Raw genomic sequence first — 20,396 nt, forward strand, 5'->3', positions numbered from 1 at the left:
GTTGGGGCCTCTGTGACATGCAGACAGAGCTTCGTCGTGAGTTTGATGGCTGCTTGTGTTTAACTGTGGCCCACCCTTCCCGGAAGCTCCTCTAGGATTTGGAATTTGTCCTGTTCCTTTCTGAATGCATCCTGTTTTGATCATCTCTTGGCATAATGAATTTCACAAAGTAACTTCCTGTCTCTTGAGAAGTGTACTTGAATGTATAGGACTTGGCTTTCTCCTCTCCCAAGTAGAAGGTGAGATCTGGCCAGCATGCAGGGGACATTTTGTAAAATAACATATGTAAGATATATAAGTTTTAAAGGTTTGCTACAACTGTTTGATCTGTGCTCAAGATTCATTTCACATTTGTCATCATTAAAAAAATTTTGTCTTTTGTTTCTCTTTTCTCAGAAGGACCATGTCTCATACATTCCATGAATGGAGACTTATTAAGGACTTTGGAGGGTCCTGAGAACTGCTTGAAACCAAAACTCATTCAGGCTTCAAGAGAGGGTCATTGTGTCATATTCTATGAAAATGGCTGCTTCTGTACATTCAGTGTGAATGGGAAACTCCAGGCCACTATGGAAACGGATGATAACGTAAGGGTGAGTATACTACAGACTTTTCACCCTTCTAGATCTTGACCTCCAAGTGTGGCAAGTGAGGAGGGAGAGGGTTCACTAGAGAGACCTCTGTTTCAGTTGCAGAGGGCCTTTCCACGCCATAAGAAAATCATCAGGTAGCACTTGGACGGGGCTGGTGTATTCACAGACCACGGCAAGTCCCGGCCGTGGCGACCGCATCGCTCAGCCAGAGCACTCCGTGCGTGACGGCACACAGTAAAGCCAACCTGCGTGGCTTTCAATAGCATTGCTCAGCTTTTTTTTTTTCCTCTAAGAAAGTTAACGGCACATAGTTGTTTTCTGAGCATCAAAGCTAAACTAGTTCACTAGACTACCCTTCACAGTGATTCCTCTGCACATTCGAACAGGCAGCTGGTGGGAGTGGTAGGGATCACGACTGTTCAGGATTAGTATCTCACTCCAGACTTGACTTCTTGAATAACGAGACCAACGCTTACCAAATTCAGGGAATTGGGCTTCCAATGATGATGTGAATAAGGCAGACATTTTTTTCCCTTTTGATAAGCCAGGAATGGTAAGGCTAGGGGACCTTCTGGAGCCTTGCTTCCTCTTCAGGACAGGACTCCAAAAGGATCAGAGGTTGAAGAAAACAATAAGGACTGCTCTTTGAAGAGGCTCCTTTTTCAAGGTCCTTCTTTTCCACTCCCAGCCTTCAGGGGCAGCTTAAGATGAAAGCAGCTGTGGTGTTCCTATCATTCTCCAGGATGAGGTTGGAGGCACATGTGAACTGTGTACGGTGAGGGGGCTCTGGACATGTTGGGGGTGCACAGAGGGTCACAGAGGCCTCTGCCCTCCAAGTGTGGCTTCAGCCTAGCTCTGGACATTGTATTTGTTGCCCTTCCTGACCCGGGGCAGCTTAGGTGACATAAATTCTCCTGGTTTCCCAGATCTAATCTGATCCCCACTCCCCCCCACCCTTGCTTCTCTCAAGTAAACAGATACTGGAGTCAGCATTTAAAACAACCCTAAGTACAGATTATGTGGATGAAATGAAGGGCCCTTGCTGCTTCTGTGTCTTAGCATTGATTTCTTAACTCAGTGTCTTCTCCATTGCACTCTGTGAATTTTCCTCACTGTATTTTGACTGCCTCTACCACAAAAGCGTGCACTCCTACTTTTATTTTTCCCTTCCTTCCCATAATACTTCATTTAAACCAAGTACACGTTAGAGGATTTTCCTTTCCTCTTTTCTTTACAATAATAATGTTGATAATCTGTCACTTTGAGTTGCGATTATACTGTCAGCAGCACTAAGAAATCTGTAAAATAATTTGAAATCCCTTGCTGGCTAAAACAATATCTGTGGCATTTCAGTTAGTACCAAAGGCTCTGGGAAGTTCCTTGAGGCAATAGTAAGGAGGCTTTCTGCAGACTGTTCATACACACATGCTTTTCTTCTCTGCCCTATAGCCATTGTTTGTTTTTTTCCCCCGTAATATTTCCCACTGGATTTTAGGCTTCAACAATCCGTTGCCTTTTTCCCAGCACTCCTGCACTTTATCACACTAGCTTGCAAGTGGCAACTGTGTGATTAAAACAAGTTTGCCTGAAATGAGCACTACCTGCCCATAGCTCCAGAGACTGACACTGGCACAGCTAACTGCCGGAGAATAAGAGACATCCCAGAGCAAAAATCTCTAGTTCCATCCTGCAGTCTGAGCTGTACAAGGAAACGAGACCATGGAAACAAAGTAGTCATCAGCTCAGACCAGAAATTAAGTTTCTGAAATACCGAGAACCCTGCAGGCGGCAGCCTAGGGAACCTCTGCGCTAATCAAGACTTCCCACCTGTTTTTATTTAGATGCCAGATTGTTTGGTGGCATTTGGTTAACGTATCATAGCACATCAACTAGGCAGTGTTTAGATGTCTTAATGAGTAACTTAAATTAAGTGGGCAGCCTGTACAGAGCAGCAAAGTTATTTTATCCTAAACAAAGGATAACCACCATTTCACCCATAGGAACTCATTTATTTTCTTTTTCTGGGGAAACTCTTTTAGGACGTGATCATGCCCAGCAGACTGCTATGGCCGTAGAAACCAGTGCAGCTGTGGCATTGTCCAAGGCACTCCGGATTCCAGGGGATGTGAACATGTCTCTGGGGCCCTTAAAATCTCCAGTCTCAACCCAACCCGGATACTGAGGGAGAGGAGTTAGAGTTAAGAACTCTGTGAGCGCTGGTTTGGGTGGAAGACTGGGCGCCCTCAGTAAATGTATCTCTTACTCCAGGGGAACTGGACAGGTTCCTCATGAGAAAGGCCAACAAAATACTTTTTCACTTTGGCGGGCACCTGCTTATTAAAATGTTTTGGAGGCCGATAAATGTATAATCCTAAAAATCCAGGCTTTATTTAATTCCAGACAGAACTAGGATTAGCGATTCTTTACTAGAACAAAGAGTTAAAGATAAGTAGTTTCAGTTTATGTTTTAATATAGCACTTACCCAGCAAAAAGCCTCAAGGATAAGACTCAAGTGAACCACAACCATAAAGTTAATGGATTTTCATCAGCTGAATTTTGTAAGTGTAGCAAATAATTGTTTGCCCCAGCCCATACATACTGCCGTTCCCTGGTAGCCCGTAGCGATGGCCATTTGTGACAGGAATGGGGGGGAAAGGATATTGACTTTTACTTATATTGAAAAATCTTACTATTTGTATTGGATTAAGATTCAGAGAATACTTCTTACCTGTAACTATTTCCATATGGGTTTTTCTTAGACGTATTTTTGTATTCTTTGAGAATAAGCTACATTTAAGAGACCAGTAAAAGTTGGCATTTACGTAAATGTGAATTGAATGGCTATGGAACAGTCCTTTTCTAGGATTTTTTAAAAATTTTGTCAAAGGGCACATTACAAACTTTAGGCAACTATACTAAAACTGAGTGCAGAACAGAGTAAATACATTTTCAGAAGGTAGATTTTTTTTTTTCTTTCTGGCTTGCTAGCACAATCTGTCTTCCCATATTCACTGTCCAGGTAGACATAGGATTACAGGTGTTTATGCTTTCTCTGTAAAAGGATAAAAAATATTTTAGGCGTTGCGGACTCTGTATTCTGTTGTAGTCACATGTGAGAGTGGCCATAAATGAATGGGTGTGGTTATGTTCCAGTAACCCTTATTTACGGGCACTGAAATTTGGAATTCATATAATCTTCACGTCATGGAATATTATTCTTCCTTTGATTTTTTTCCAACCACTAAAAATGTAACAAGTCATATAAAAGCAGGCAGTGGTCTGCATTTGGCCCCATTGACAGGACTGAAGAGCAAATACCATGCCTGTACTTCCTGTTCAGTACTGGGAGGAAGCAGTCAGTCCTGGGGCAAGAAGAAAATGCTTCACCTGGGGTTTAATGACCCTGGAAGCTGGCTCTCTATCTACCATGTTGTCTTCCTCACCACTGTAAAAATCCAGCAGGCCTAGTGAAGTTACTAAAGCTCTCGATTTTCTCCCGTGGGGCCACAGCCCCAAAGGCAGCAGTGTTTTCTCGGGGATCTGAGGCCAGCTAGCACTGCCTGCCCAGCCTTGGGACAGAATGGGCTTAGCACATCCACAGTATAACTGGAGAGATGCCAGGAGGCTCCTCATTTCATAATGCTGGTCCCAGGCCACAACATGCACCATTTAAACTGTATTCACAGAACTGGAAGAGTTTGCCACCTCATCTTTAAAAAGCAAAAATTAAAAACACAAAACCTCAAACACTGCCTAACTTTGTCCATTTGATTTTTGAAAAAGGACAAAAGTTTTCTGTAACTGATTTCCTGTAACCTTCTTAGGAGCACATGCATCCACGCTGTCCCTTCATGGAGTGGCTGGCAGGGTAGAAGAAGGAAACTGGGAGCCGGGGTTCTCGTAGGGCCACACCTCTACTGAATATTGCTGTCTCTCTCCTAGGCCATCCAGCTGAGCCGAGACGGGCAGTACCTGCTCACAGGAGGGGACAAAGGTGTGGTCATGGTCTGGCAGGTGTCTGACCTCAAGCACCTCTTTGCCTATCCAGGCTGCGATGCTGGAATCCGGGCTATGGCCCTGTCTTACGACCAGAGGTAACACTGAAATCACGGTCTACTGATGGAGATAGTGAAAACTGGAGGGAATTTATTTAAATGGGCTGATGGATAGACTGGGTTGTGGGGATCACTTGGGCAATCAAAAGTCAGTGAGAGGCACCTGGGTGGCTCAGTCGTTAAGCGTCTGCCTTCGGCTCAGGTCATGATCCCGGGTTCCTGGGATCAAGCCCCATGTCGGGCTCCCTGCTCAGTGGGGAGTCTGCTTCTCCCTCTCCCTCTGCTGCTCCCCCTGCTTGTGCTCTCTCTCTCTCTCTCTCGTTCACTCTCTCTCAATAAATAAATAATCTTAAAAAGAAAAAGCCAGTGAATTTTTTTTTAAAGTGTGATTTTTCTTTTTGATGGCATTGCCACTCCTAGACAAAGGCTGAATTCTCCAGCAATAGACAGGATTTAAGTAACAAAGACTGTAATTACATTGCCATAAAGCTTTTTATATTTCTTAGAGTACTTTTTCCTTAAAATAAAAATTTAAGAGCTGTAAACATGTTTATTACAAAATGCCTGTATCTCTGTCCATGAGAATTCTATGGAGAGATTTGCCTTATTTCCTAAAACCTTCCAAGTGGTAAATTTTGGGGAGATAGTCTTCAGTACCTTATTTCTTCTTAACATACAGTCACAGATTTTAGTTCCTAATTTTTTTAAAAAATATTTTATTTATTTGACAGAGACACAGCGAGAGAGGGAACACAAGCAGGGGGAGTGGGAGAGGGAGAAGCAGGCTTCCCGCTGAGCAGGGAGCCCCATGCGGGGCCCGATCCCAGGACCCTGGGACCATGATCTGAGCCAAAGGCAGGCGCACTTAACGACTGAGCCACCCAGGCTCCCCTAGTTCCTAACTTTTTTATTGTGTTAACATATACATAAAATTTACCATCAGTTTTTTGGTGTACAATTCAGTGGCATTACGTACATTCACACTGTTGTACAACTATCACCACTGCCCATCTCCAGTTTTTTTCTCTTCATAAGTTTTCATCATCCCAAAGAGAAGTTCTGTACCCATTAAACACTAACTTCCCATTTTCCCTCCCAGAGCTCCATCCAGCTCACTTCAATTTCAGTGTCTGTCTCTATGAATTTGCTACTTTTAGATACTTCGTATAAGTGGAAGCATAAAATATTTGTCCTGTTGTAGCATGTATCAAGCTCATTCCTTTTTAAGGCTGAATAGTACATGCCACTTTGTGTAGCTACTCATCTGTTGACATTTTGGTTGTTTTCACCTTTTGGCTATTGTGAATAAGGTTGCCGTGAACATTCATTCACGTACGAATATCTGTTCAGATTCCTGTTTTATTTGATGTAGACAACCAGGAGTGGAATGTTGGTTTGGTATAGTTTGTGTGTGTGATTTTTTTTTTTAAGATTTTTATTTACTTATTTGACACACACACAGAGGGAGAGCACAAGTAGGCAGAGGGAGAGGGAGAAGCAGTAACGGTAATTCGTTAACTTTTTGAGGAACTGCCAAACTGTTCTCCACAGTGCCTGCACCATTTTACATTCCCACCAGCAGAGCATAAGGCCTGTAATTCCTCCACATCTTCACCAACACCTGTTATGTCCTGGTTGTGGTTTATTTTTGTTTAAGAATAATATCAATCCTAATGGGTGTGAAATGGTCTCTTACTGTGCTTTTGATTTGCATTTCCCTAATGACTGGTGGTGTTGACTTTGCACTCTTAATAGTGTTCTCTGATGTGCAAAAGTTTTTAATTTTGATGAAGTTTTTTTTTTACTGTTGTTGTAAACGCTTCCAGCGTATCCAGGAAATCATTGCAAAATCCAATGTCATAAAGCTTTTCCCCTATGAGTTTTATAGTTGTAACGCTTATGTTTATTTAGTTTTTGATCCATTTTGAATTCATGCCTGTATATGATAGTAGATAAGGGTCCAGTTTCATTCTTTTGCATGTGGGTATTGGTTTTCCCAACACTATTTGTTGAAAAGACTGTCCTTTCCCCACTGAATGGTCTTGACGCTTATTAAAAATCATTTGACCACATATGTGAGTTTATTTCTGGGTTCTCTATTCTGTTGATCCATATGCCAGTGCCAAACTGTTTTGATTACTATAGCTTTGTGGAAAGTTTTGAAATCATGAAGTACAAGACATCTGATTTTGTTCTTTTTTTTTCCCCAAGATTGTTTTTGGCTATTTGGGGTCCCTAGAGAATCCATTATGAATTTTGCGATGGGTTTTTTTTTCTATTTTTGCATAAAAAAGGGGGGATTTTGATAGGGATTGGGTTGAATCTGTTGATTGCTTTGGCTAGTATTGTCATTTTAACAATATTAAATCTTACAGTCTTGTGAATACAGATGTCTTTCCATTTATTTTATTTATTTATAGTTTGCAGTATACAAGTCTTTGGCCTCCTTGGTTAAATTTATTGAGTATTTTATTCATTTTATTGCTGTTGTAAATGGAATTGTTCTTAATTTCCTTTTCAGATTTTTTTCATTGCACATGTACAGAAATGCAACTTACTTTTATGTGGCTTTTATATCGTGTAACTTTGTTGAATTCATTAACTCTAACAGGCTTTTTTTGTGGAATCCTTAGGATTTCCTATATATAAGGTCATGTCAGTCTGTAATAGAAATTAATTCTACTTCGAACTTTCCAATTTGGATGTTTTTTGTCTTGCCTAATTGCTGTGACTAGGACTCCCAGTTCTTTGTTGAACTGGTAAAAGTGTTTATTTTTGTCTTGTTTCTGATAATAGAAGAAAAGCTTTTAGTCTTTCACTGTTTCATATGATATTAGCTGTGGGTTTTTAAAAAATTCCCTTTATCATGTTTATGTACTTCTATCCCTAGTTTATGAGTACTATCATAAAAGCATGTTGAATTTTGTGAAATGCCTCCTGTTCATCAGTTGAGGTGATTATGTAGGTTTTTGTTAGTTCTGCTAATGTGGCAGATTACGTTGATTTTTGTATGTTGAACCATTCTTGCATTCCAAGAATAAACCCATCTTGGGTCATGGTGTATAATCCTTTAAGATACGGCTGAATTAGGTTTGCTAATATTTGTTGAAGATTTTTATAGCAGTATTCATAAGGGATATTGGTCTGTAATTTTTGTTTCCTGTAGAGTATGTCTCTGACTTTGGTGTCAGGGTAATGCTGGCCTCACTGAATGACTTAGGAAGTATTCTGTCCTCTTCAGTTTTTTAGAAGAATAAGAGTTGGTTTAATCCTTCTTTAAATGTTTGATAGCATTCACCACTGGAAGCCATCTAGTCCAGGGCTTTTCTTTATTGGGAGGCTTTTGATTATTGATTCAGTCTCCTTAGTAGTTATAAGTCTATTCATATTTTCTATATTTTCATGATTTAGTTTTGGTATAGTGTGTGTTTTTAAGAATTTTTCCATTTCAGGGGCGCCTGGGTGGCTCAGTCAGTTAAGCGTCTGCCTTCAGCTCAGGTCATGATCTCAGGGTCCTGGGATCGAGCCCCGCGTTGGGCTCCCTGCTCCACGGGAAGCCTGCTTCTCCCTCTAACCCTCCCCCTGCTTGTGTTCCCTCTCTCGCTGTCTCTCTCTGTGTCAATTAAATAAATAAATAAAATCTTAGGGAAAAAAAAGAATTTTTCCATTTCAGGGGCGTCTGGCTGGCTCAGTGAGTGGAGTGTGCAACTCTTAATCTCAGGGTTGTGAGTTCAGGCTCCATGTTGGGTGTAGAGATAACTTAAAATCTATTTTTAAAGATTTTATTTGAGGGGCACCTGGGTGGCTCAGTCATTAAGCGTCTGCCTTCGGCTCAGGTCATGGTCCCAGGGTCCTGGGATCGAGCCCCGCATCGGGTCCCTGCCCGGCGGGAAGCCTGCTTCTCCCTCTCCCACTCCCTCTGCTTGTGCTCTCTCTCTCTCACTGTGTCTCTGTCAAATAAATAAAATCTTAAAAAAAAAAAGATTGAGACAGCATGAGCAGGGGTGTGGGGGGCAGAGGGAGAGGGAGAAGCAGACTTCCCTCCCCACTGAGCAGGGAGCCCGATGTGGGGCTTGATCCCAGGACTCGGATCATGACCTGAGCCAAAGGCAGATGCTTAACCCACTGAGCCACCCAGGTGCCCTTAAAATCTTTAAAAAAATTCCATTTGATCTAATTTGTTGGCATACAATTGTTGATAGTATTCTTAATCCTTTTATTTCTGTAAAATTGGTGGTAACATCTCTATGATTTTAGTAGTTTGAGTCCTCTCTTTTTTCTTAGTCAATCTAGCTAAAAGTTTGTCAATTTTGTTAATCTTTTCAAAGAACCAGCCCTTGGTTTTCTTGATTTTTCTCCCATTTTTTCTATCCTCTGTTTTATTTATCTCCACTCTCTAACCTTCATTATTTCCTTCCTCCTATGTTAGCTTTGAGTTTAGTTTGCTCTTTTTCTAGTTCAGGGTGTAGAATTAGGTTACTGATTGAGATCTTTCTTTTTTAATGTATGTATTTACAGTTATAAATCCCCTCAGCATTTCATTAAGTTTGGTTTATTGTGTTTTCATTTGTCTCCGTGATTTTCTGATTTCTGTTCAGATTTGATTCATTGCTTGCTTAATTTCTATATATTTGTGAATTTTACAGTTTTGCGTTACTGACTTCTTGTTCTATTGTGATCAGAAAAGATACTTTGTATGATTTTTAAATTTGTTAAGACTAGTTTTGTGGCCTAACATGGTTTATTCTGGAGAATGCTCCATGCTCACTTGAGAAAAATGTTCTGCTGTTTTTGAGTGGGTGAGTGTTCAATATATGTGTTAGAGCTACTTGTTTTGTTTTTTAATTAGATCTTTTTTTAAAAAAACATTTGACAGAGAAAGAGGGCGAGAACACGAGGCAGGGGGAGAGGCCGACTCCCTGCTGAGCAAGGAGCCTGATACAGGGCTTGATCCAGAAACCCTGGGATGATGACCTGAGCCAAAAGCAGATGCTTAACCGCCTGAGCCACCCAGGTGCCCCTAATTCGATTTTATTTTAAAGTAATCTCATCCAGGGCGCGTGGGTGGCTCAGTTGGTTAAGCGACTGCCTTCGGCTCAGGTCATGATCCTGGAGTCCCGGGATGGAGTCCCCCATCGGGCTCCCTGCTCAGCAGGGAGTCTGCTTCTCCCTCTGACCCTCTCTCCTCTCATGTGCTCTCTCTCTCATTCTCTCTCTCAAATAAATTAAAAAAAAAAAAAATCTCATCTCTATACCCACCACGGGGTTCAAACTCACAATCCCGAGACCAAGAGTTGCATGCTGTACTGAGCCAGTCAGGTGCCCCAGTCCACTTGGTTTTTAGTATTCTTTAGATCCTCTATTTCCTTCTGGTTGTTCTACACATTATTGAAAGTGGGGTACTGAAGTCTGCAACTATTATTGTAGAACTGTTTATTTTTCCCCTCCGTTCTGTCAGTTTGGGCTCCAAATAGCTTGGGGGCTCTGATATTTGGTACATTTGTTTGTACAGGCAGACTTCATTTTATTGTGCTTTGCAGATACTGTTTTTACAAATTGAACTTTTGTGGCAACCCTGTGTTGAGCAGGTCTGCCATTTTTCCAACAGCATTTGCTCATGTGTCTGTCACATTTTGATAATTCTCACAATATTTCAAACTTTTTCATTCTGTTTGTTATGGCGATCTGTGATTACATCTTGCAGAAAGCTCAGATGATGGTTAGCAGTTTTTAGCAATCAAGTATTTTTTAATTAAGGTATGTACATTTTTTTAGACATGCTATTGCACACTTAATAGACTATAGTGCAAATGTAAACATAACTTTTACATGCACTGGGAAACCAAAAATTCATTTGACTCATTTTATTGCAGTGGTCTAGAACCAATACGGTATCTCCAAGATATGCCTGTAATTGCTATATCTTCTTGACAAATTGACCTTTTGATACATAGTGTCCTCCTTTGTCTCATAACAGATGCTGACTCAGAGCCTACTTTGTCTGATAGTAGTATAGCCACTCCAGCTCTCTCATTACTATTTCTATGGAATATCTTCTTACGTCCTGTCACTTTCAACCTGTTTGCGTCTTTAGATCTAAAGCAAGTCTCTTGTAGACAATACATAGTTTGATGTTTTTTATCCACTGTGCCAGTGTCTCTTGATTGGAGAGTTCAATGCCTTTACAGTTAAAGTAATCACCAGTAAGACTTACTTTTTCCATTTTACTATTTTGTTTTCTATGTGTCTTAGAGCTTTTTTTGTCCATCATTTCCTCATTACTGCCTTCTTTTGTGTTTGATTTTTTTGGTAGTGGCACATTTTAGTTCTAATTTTGATATGAGGTATTAGGAAGGATATTGAAAATGACTTCTAAGGACTGGCCCTACCAGACCGTTCAGAGGAAGGTCTACGATAATAAGCTCCTCTAAACTGTTCGTCCCACTGCTCTGCGGGTTTTCCTTGCGCCACCTTCTCAGGGACAGGGGGCCACGCAGCGACAGCTCCTGTCTTTAGTGGTCATTTCAGTGAGTTCACAGTCTTAGGAGGACTAGGCCCCCCGCCCAGATCTTCTGCAGAGCAGAGCTCGGCCCAAATTATGGTCAACACTCTGCCAGAGAGATCTCGGACCCCTAACTGTGTGCTGCTTCCTCCACCAGCAAGTACCTGATAGCTCACCTAAAAGATAGGGGACAGGCACAGCTGAGGGGAGAGAGACCGTGGTGTGGTGCTGGCATCACTTGGTGACACGCGGGAGCTACACTTGGGAGTGCAGGGTAACGGGCAGAGTTGTGCCTCTGAAATTAACGTATCCTCACGTGTCGGCTTCAATTTTATATCTATAAAAATAAAAGCTAGGGCTTACCAGCCCAGCCCCCCTGCCCCGGCCCCGAAATGATCAAGCCTAGCCGGTGTTAGTGACTCACCCTGCACATACTGACTGCATGTTCGGTAAAAAAGGCAAGCTGTGGTGTGGCTCTTCATGGAGTTTTGGAGGTGGCATTCTGAGCTCCCTCAGTGTTGTGCCCTCATCAGCAAGCAGCAGACGCGCCGTAGGCCTCACCAATTGTTAGGTTCGACCGCCATCTTCTAGATTTACTTGGAGATTTGGGGAAGGCAGTGCTTTCTTTAGGAACAGAACCCTAGGAAACAAAGTGGTTTGTAAACCCCTCCTTCTCTCTGCCTCTCCCAGGTGCATCATTTCTGGCATGGCCTCAGGAAGCATTGTTCTGTTTTACAACGACTTTAACCGGTGGCATCACGAATCCCAAACCCGCTACTGACCGGGGACAGCTGCGCATCAGCCGGGCCCCCAGTCCCGGTGGGGGGTAATCGGGAGCATCTTGCTTAGAAATAGATATCACATCTGAATGTAACTCAGATTTGCTCTAAGAAGCAAAATATTTTTTAAAGTTAATTGCTATTTTTGTAGACTGCTTGACTTTTGGGGGGGGATAGCAAAGCAGAAAATTGGCTGCTGGGTTCTGTAGTTTAAAAAATCTATATTTTTAGTCATAATGAGAAGTCTATTTTCACCAATTATGGAAACATACAGTGGAGCAAGTAAACCCACTTATTCTAGCTATATTATGAAAAACCACTTCCCTTTATCTGTAATCTTGAGACATACATGATCTTAATAGGGAAGTGGGTTATAATACTGGGATAGGGAATTTTATGCTGTACTTTGGGTCCTGTATTTTTCCAAGCAATCGTGCTTCTTTGGCACTGAAATTTCTGGGATTTTAAATAGTAATGTTTAAATTATGGTAAATGTAATTTAAAACATCTCAATGAGTTATTTCGATCAATATTATTGTTCAAGCATGCTTTAGACCTAGAAAATTATGGTTTGGGGGAGGTTCTTTTATTTTATTGTGTGGTTATCATAAAGGATCTAATGTTATAGCAAGTGTGAAGTATTTACAATGTTTTATTTACAATGTTTTCCTGATAGGTTGTCTTTCATAGCACACCAAAATGAAATGATGGAAAGGCTCGTGGCCTCACAACCTTTGTTTTTCTCTTAAAGTAAATGCAAGTACCAAAGCTCACCCCTGAGGTTTGACTGTGCCCGGGCACTGAGGCAGAGCCAGCAGCCAGGCTCCCCTCCCCTACCCGGGTCTGAGAACAGAGGCAACACCCATCTGACCTTCTCTTTGTTACTAAATATCTTCACCTTCCTTTGAGTAGCAATTTGTACTAAGAAACATGTTATTTTGGTGTTGTATAATTCTACTTTTCTAGTAGATTGCTGTGTGGAAATCTGTGAAAAATATTTGAGAAAAGGTCTGTATTGCATAAATAAATTCTTTGTAAGTTGTGAACTTCAAGTTGCAACCAGCATTCCATCTCTGTTTCTCTTGCAACTTACCTAAAAGGGTCCCCTCCTATTTTCCAACATTCAGCTCTTCTCTTCTCTAAAAGCAAAGATTTGGAATGGAACTCAGTTTGACAGAAAAATAAAATGGTGTTTGTAATTGAATTTTTCAAAATATCTTTTCACTTCTAATTTAAAACATCAATGAAACAATTCTTTGCAAAGAAAATGTCAAACTCTGGTTTAGTCCCAGATTTTGAACAATAACCAACAAGAGACTCTCTTGAAAACTGGAACATGGGCCTTCTTTGGCCAGACAGCTCCCTCTTACCAAGACTTACACTGATGAGAACACTAGACCTATAGCTAAGATCCACCACTGTTTTATAAACCATTAAGAAAGAAAAAATAGTCAAATGTGAGAATATACATTTTAGATCAAAGAAAAACCCAAGTGACTGGTAAATTAATTAAACATCCTCACTGTTGTTACCCTCTGATGATACTGTACTTCAGAAACTTCAGGGAAAATGGTAGAAGAAAATTTGGAATACCTACATCCTATGCCAAGCATTTGATACTTTCAACTACCCCATTTTTACAGGCTTAAAGTGAATAAAGCAGCTTCCTCTTGGAGCCTAAGAAAATTGGTGCCTCCACTGCCTTTATTGGTTTTAAGACTCACAGCTATGGAAAATTAACAAAAACATAAGTAATATATATTACTGACCTATGTATTACGTATTCCTTTACTCATAAAACAAATATAGCTGGTGTCAACACAAGGGCTTCTTAAGGTGTTTATCATATTTGTTAGGATTTACTCAACATTCACTCATTTTAACCAGTATTAGCTACTTAAAAAAAAAAAAAATCAAATTTAAACCAACGAGGGGAAAGAAGTCAAAGCTGAGGCGGCCTGGGATGAAACCAGATGAGCTACGCAGACAGGAAGCGTGGCAGCACCCTCAGTAAGTGGCTGTGGTTCGAAGTGTGCTGTGTTCCCTTTACATACGGTAATTTACGGCTGGTTTTAAAATGCACTGCCTCGAGACATTCAGATTTTCCTCCCTGATAGTATTGATTCGTACTGAAACGCCACCAATCAAATCCTTGAGGCTCTGTGATTTAAGCAACAGCACACTGGATCTCTGGGAGAAAGCAGGTGGGCTTAGCAAATACAGGACATGAAAGCTTGTCAAGCACACTGGTACACACTGATGGATGGTTCCCTCTCAGATGAGAATCTTCCTCCCCAGAGTACACCAAACATCCATAAAGAAATATTCTAATACATTAATTCAATAAGAAGGAATGATTTTGCCCCCTGAAACATTTCGTTCTACTGATCAGCCTATAGGACAAGAAGATTCACAGTGACCTGCATGGAAACCCTAAGAAGCTGCGTGTAGGATGTGAGGTAGCTTGGAACCTGGGCCTGCCCTTTGCTGTTCAGCTCCAACAGCAGAGCAGAGCCCAAGGGCCAGCGACCGGACATACACAAACACGAACACACACACACCACACATACACACCTGGGGCCGTGTGCCCGCCGCCGCCCCCCCCCCCCCCCCCCCCCGCCGTGCTGTCAGATGGCCAGTGGGATAGCAAAGCCGGTGAGGGTCAAGTCTGCAGAAGATGGCCAGGAATCCCCGATACAGCCAGTCAGCACTTCCACTTCACACCCTTTTCAGCAAACAGAACTGAAATTAAGACAACAGATCTACCGAAACAGGAATTTTAGGGGAGTGATTTTCACTAGGTATCTGCTAGGTTTTTCCTGGACAGGATTTCAAGAGCTGCTGGCCATACAAATGATGGGCCTGGTTTGGTCCTTCCTCCTGCACTGTCCTGCTCACCCTCCATCACTGCAAAAGAACACAGCATACCAAGGACACAGATTCCTTCTGCATCCACACGGGACGAAGAATCTTACCCCTGAGCTTGGTGGTGAAGCCCAGCTGGTTCCTGGGGTGCGTTAGAGATCATGGAGTAGCAGCCCACCCCCCAGCCTCACGTCATCATGTGACATCACATTAGGCCAAAGGCTCTTCACAAACAAGAAACGAGGAGGACATGACGTGAATCTCAAAATCTACATAAACTGTGTATCAGCCAATATACCAGTGCTTCTTCTTGGCTATTTCTGCCCCACTACTGGGGAAAGAGTTTTCTACTTCAACTAGGAGAGCAACCAGCCTAACTACTCCCCTTTTTTGTAACATAAGGAAGCTGGGAAGTAAAAACTTCCTATACTGTAAAACAGAAGGAAAACACCATAAAATAGCAAATCAATAAAGTACAAAAATATTTGTTAAATTTTCTTTTGCCTCTTCTATTTCCTCTCAGATATGTGGGAAAAACATAAAAATTTTCATATATGAATCAAATCTATACATAGATTTGAAGAGTTGAGTCCATGATGCACCTTTTGGGTCCCCCAAAAACATAAGATCACTATTTAAAAACCCAAGCCTATTATTAGTCACACTGACACATCACTCCCAGCCCTCCCTGCTATGAACCAAAAATGCAGATTGCTCAAACCAAGGGACATCACGTTTTTCTCATGAAAGTGAGTGTGGTCTGGCCTTTAGGCAAGCTGTCTTCCAAAGACAGCCAGGCTCTCCAGCGAGGGAAGAAGGCAATGAACAAATGTTCCTATGAATTCTGAGACCTCAGCAGTCATATGCCAGAAACATGAAGTGAATTACTTTCCTGTCTCAAGTTCAGGAATAACTTTTCCTTGCCAAAACCAAAGGTTGGCGGGGGAGTGGGGGCCAGGCTGACTGTTATTTCCTCATACCTGGCAGGAAGCAACTGGCTGCTTTGCAGCTTTGAACTTGGACAACTTGAAAGACATTCACCAGACCCGACTTCATCCTCTGCAAGGACAGGCGCCCAACCCTCACAAATCACCAAACTCAGCCCACTGGGTTGAAACGATCCTGACCACACCGCCCCTAATGACGGGGGTTTGGGAAAGGGCGGGGCAGAAGCAAATGGCTGTCTGCGTACCAGATATACCCTTTTCTTCCCCTCAGCTGTTCAGTGAGGGCAGCGCCCTCCCACAGCTAACTGCCTTTGAGTTCAGGGCTGCAGGCTTTATCATAAGTTGGCCCCCTTCTAGTCCACTGGCCAAGACTAAGCTAAGATGCACACATCAGCCTCCTTCTGGAGAAACTACTCTCCTCATCTAACAACCCCCCCCCCCGGCCCCACCCCACAGCCCCCATAACCATTCAGGCCCCAAGCGCCAGTTTTCTACCACTCTGTCAGGTGTCTCCACCATCCCATCCCCCCTCTGCCTGTGACACAGATGTCCCATCTAAAGCATCTCTGACCACCTAGAGGACAGCCTACTTATAAGGAGAGCCTCCCTGGGAACCGGGAGGAGCAAATCCCAGCTCCAGTACATCTGGATGAGCTCCTGATCCTTCTGAGTTTTCTTGTTTACGGAATGTGGACATTAATGACTCAAATGATACAGGATGAAGTACTCTGTAAACTGTAAACTTCTGCGGTGGTTATTCTTCAGCAGCTAAGCATTTCCAAAGACTAGACTGTCACTCCTCCAGAAAGCAGCTAATTCAGTCACTGGGCTGCCCTTTGATTAGAGTCTCAGACTCCCCCTGCATCTGACCCTTCGTGCCTTCTACCTACTAACCTCGGACCACCATCCAGAGTAAGTCTAAGATGAGTCTACACCTGCTGCTATGGAACAGGTCTTGTATAGCCAAAGACATCTAGCACATGTGCCTCTCGTTCGTTTCCCCTAGTGCTTACGGTGTCTCCCACTAGTCCTTGGCTGCCCAGGCTTCATAGCCCCGCACACCCTGGCTGCCTTCCCTCGGGTGAGCGTCGCCTTGTGCGCACCACACACAAGGCCTTCAGAACAGACCTGCCCCGGTGGGAGGGCTCAGCTTCCATGGTGCACAGTCCGCACGTACTTGTCCTGGCGCAGTGTAAAGATCACACTAACATCCAAGCAGCTCAGGGGGCACCTCCTGAACGGTGACCACTGCAGTTCCCCACGCCCCGATCTCTCCCACGAGCTGGCACACGTCGAGGCCGTCGGGGGGGGGGGGGGGCAGGACTGCAGCCTTCACACTCTGATTTCATGCCGTGGGTCTGGATCAGGGTTTTAACCCGCTGAGTCATTTTAAATCAGCCCATCCCATGTAAAACCGAGATCAGCATTCTTCCTACATCGTCATTCACAGCATATGCACAACAAAACAGAAAAAGAAGAGGAACAAAGACCAAGAGCCATGGCTTTTGTTCGGAGCTGCAGTGGCCAGTGTGGCTGGCGCAGCTGTGTGGGCTCCCAGCACTCACGACATGCCTATCCCAAACCGAGATGTGCTGTAAATGTCAACGCACCCTTGATTTCAAGGATTTAAAAAAGTATGTCCAAGATTTTGTTTACATTGGTTGCAAGTTCAAATAATACCGTAGAGACATTGGGTTAAATCAAATCTACTACAAAATGAATTTCACCCATTCCTTTTTAATGTGGCCCCAGAAAACATCAGCTTCGGCGGCTCACACCGCGTTTCCGGGGGTGGCACGCTGCTCTAGAAGTCTTTCTCAACACCGTTGGCTGGCACCCTTTCTCTTTCCATATGGTCTGTGCTGAACTGTCCTCACTCTTTTCAAATTCACATTTCACAGTCATATCCATGAAAATATTCGGGGGGAAGTTTTGCCAAATGTTTTCAATCCATATATTCCACGTATTTCCATATCACGGCAAGCTTTTTGAAAAAAGAGAGACACCCGCCCTGACTCGTGGCCCAGGCGCTGAGCCTGGCAAGCACCCCATGATGGTTTCAACAGGCCGCCACTCCCCTTTTTCTGCCCCTTCAAAGACCAGTTTCCCCAGACGCAGATCCCCTGCTGGAGTAAGGGAATGAACGTCCAACAAGGACATGCCACTCTCAGCGTGCAAGAGTGGAGGAACCTAGCAATTACATACCTGTGTTTAATCTGGATTCTGAGAACAGAAGAGAGCTCAACGAATGTTTTCTAAACACATGGGCAAATGAACAACTTACCTGTGGAGTCAGAGCCTTTACTAAGGATCGTTACTTAGATGACCACTCACATCCAGGCCTAGATTTGCACCCCCCGAGGGTACAGGGTACCTCCGAAGAGCACTGCTTTGGAGATGGAAGAACCTAAAGCAGCATGGTAACTGACTCTTGCCAGTCCTGTGACTTAGGTTGTGCCACCAACTGCCTGGTTTGCTCCTTTACCAGCACACATCACTCGAGGTATCTGTGGGATTAAGAGAGTCCCAGAAGGACTGCTAGGCCGTGCTGTCACACCTGCTCATGCCACGTCCCATCTGCAGGCCATCCTCCCCCACCAAGTCCCTGGCCACGTGAGGGGGGCACAGAGGGCGGGAGCACGTGCTAGACACAAGATGCTCCTTCGTCTTATCAGCTGTGACTGGCTGCCCTGGCACTTACGTTCTTAAGTTGTCAGCAAATGCCTTTGGACCTCAGTCCCAGGGAGGGGCTCAGGTTTCAGACTCTGATCACTGCCAGAGGCCATGCTCCATCCCTACTTCCGTGTTCTCCTCTTTCCTTTACACAAGCTCTTCCTGCGCCAGTAACAAAAATATTTCCATCAGAAGCCGTGAAAAGGCTTGCTCTTTAACTCCTCAGTGAGGACAGAGACATGCAGAAGGGTCTAGGCCTGTACATCACAGCTTTTTGGAAACTGCCCTCCTCCTGAGGCCTGTACCTGCTGCAGCTGTGGGCCCGGGAAGCCCATCTGCGTTTTGTAACCGGCCTCCAGAATTGAATCGTGAGCCAGCACCAGCCCGGGGAGAAATGACCGCGTGGCTGGGGCCAGGCAGATGGCCTCACTCTTTCAGCAGTGTGAATGAAGGGATCCAGAGCTGAAGTAGATGGTCTTGAGGCCTGCCGTCGGACAGCCTTGGGAAGCTGGGCACAGAAGCAGCACCAGGCTACACGACCGCTGCCAGGGAGCAGGCGTGAGGAGAGAACACACACCGGGAGCTGAGATGCACCCAGCAGACAGGAGACAGTCCAGCCTCTGAGTCACAGACAGTGACAGACAGGAGGCAGGGGAATGGCTGCCCTGACTCCCCATTTTCTATAAAGCCTGGCTCCCCAGGATTCCTCTGCTGTACGCTAATAACTCCTTTTTATTCCTGAGCTTTCGTTGTGGGTTTCTGCACCTGTTACCAAATACACTTGGACCAAGATGCATTTGCATGTGTGCTTCCCAAGCATCACTCTCTCTTCCCCCTCCTCACCCAAAACTTCATAAAAAGACACAGATACACCTGCCAGACTGGGGCAAGGAGGTGTGCTTTGATCACACATACCCCGCAAAACACCACCACACAATCCTCTGCCCACCCCCATTGCTTTTTTCTCAAGAAGGGTTTATTGCAGGTCGGGTACACTTGTAAGAGGCAAAAGTCTAACAATGAGAATGAACTACAGGGCCCACCAGTTTAGAAGCTGAGTGGGTAAAACAAATCTACCGACTATGTACAACTATTAAAAAGGGCAGGGTAGTGAGGGGAAAAAGGAAAAACTGCCAGCAGCCTTCCAGAAGGTTAATGACAGAGGATGTTTGCGGAGCACCTTCCCGCCCCAGTCCTGACTGTGTTCGGCCCATGTTTCCTCAGGTGTTTCCCGCCAGCTCCAGACGGCAAGTAGATGACAAAAGAGTCTGGTGGCTGCTCAGATGCCTAGTTTTTCCTGCTCTGCTGGAAGCCGGCCTGCTGAGAAGAAGCCGCCATGGCCGGGGTGATGCTGCATGCGCCAAGCCTTTCATGAAAAAGCCCAAAGGACGACTTCGTTAGCATTTCCTAATACACACGTGGGAAGAGTTGGAGGGGGGGAGAACACACAATGTCTAGGGAGCAAAGTGACATTCCCCTGGGGTCTGTGTACAAATAAATATCCAGTGTCATCTTAGGTAAATCCAGCACCCCAAGCTATATGGTGGGCTGCTTCCTGAAGCACCGGGAAGCACTTCTCAAAGTCTGGAATTAGTGTCCGATGACCAGACTGTCCTCTTGGGTGCTCATTTCTCCCATCAGAAAGCCAGTCCTCCAAACCCCAACAGCAAAGGAAGGTGCTGTGCCACCTCTCACAGGACACCCACAAAGGGACAAATGCAGCTCTTAAGTTCTTCGTAAGAAAAAAAGGAATATTCCGAGTTTACTTAAATAGGGGAGAGATCTTGATTCATCCAAAATGTTTCTATAAAAATGCATTAAATCCCAGATAAAAGTTGCACATTCTCCTGGTGACACTGTAAAATGAACTGAAGACAAATAATTTAAAATGAGCCACTCTGTCACCAAGGCTAACACTGCATAGGACCCTCCAGGAACCAGAGGGCAGAGCCCAGAGTACGAAAAGAAGCAAACCCCTGGC

At 43.9% G+C, this 20,396-nt stretch overlaps 1 protein-coding gene across 5 annotated transcripts in view; it reads left to right on the plus strand.

The window, feature by feature from the left end:
• Nucleotides 1-13,134, plus strand: part of LRBA (LPS responsive beige-like anchor protein) — a 741,906-nt gene extending 728,772 nt beyond the window's left edge. For all 5 annotated transcript variants that reach the window (XM_028125276.1, XM_028125281.1, XM_028125278.1 and 2 more), the window contains 3 exons: nt 397-593; nt 4,537-4,688; nt 11,842-13,134. In XM_028125276.1, coding sequence (XP_027981077.1) covers nt 397-593; nt 4,537-4,688; nt 11,842-11,932 — 440 coding nt within the window. In that variant the 3' untranslated portion in view covers nt 11,933-13,134. The remainder of the gene's footprint in view (nt 1-396; nt 594-4,536; nt 4,689-11,841) is intronic.
• Nucleotides 13,135-20,396: the final 7,262 nt, after the last annotated feature.

Source organism: Eumetopias jubatus, unplaced genomic scaffold, assembly GCF_037043125.1.
Source record: "Eumetopias jubatus isolate StellerSeaLion01/CBP00866 unplaced genomic scaffold, mEumJub1_p1.0 scaffold_2, whole genome shotgun sequence".
Taxonomy (NCBI): domain Eukaryota; kingdom Metazoa; phylum Chordata; class Mammalia; order Carnivora; family Otariidae; genus Eumetopias; species Eumetopias jubatus.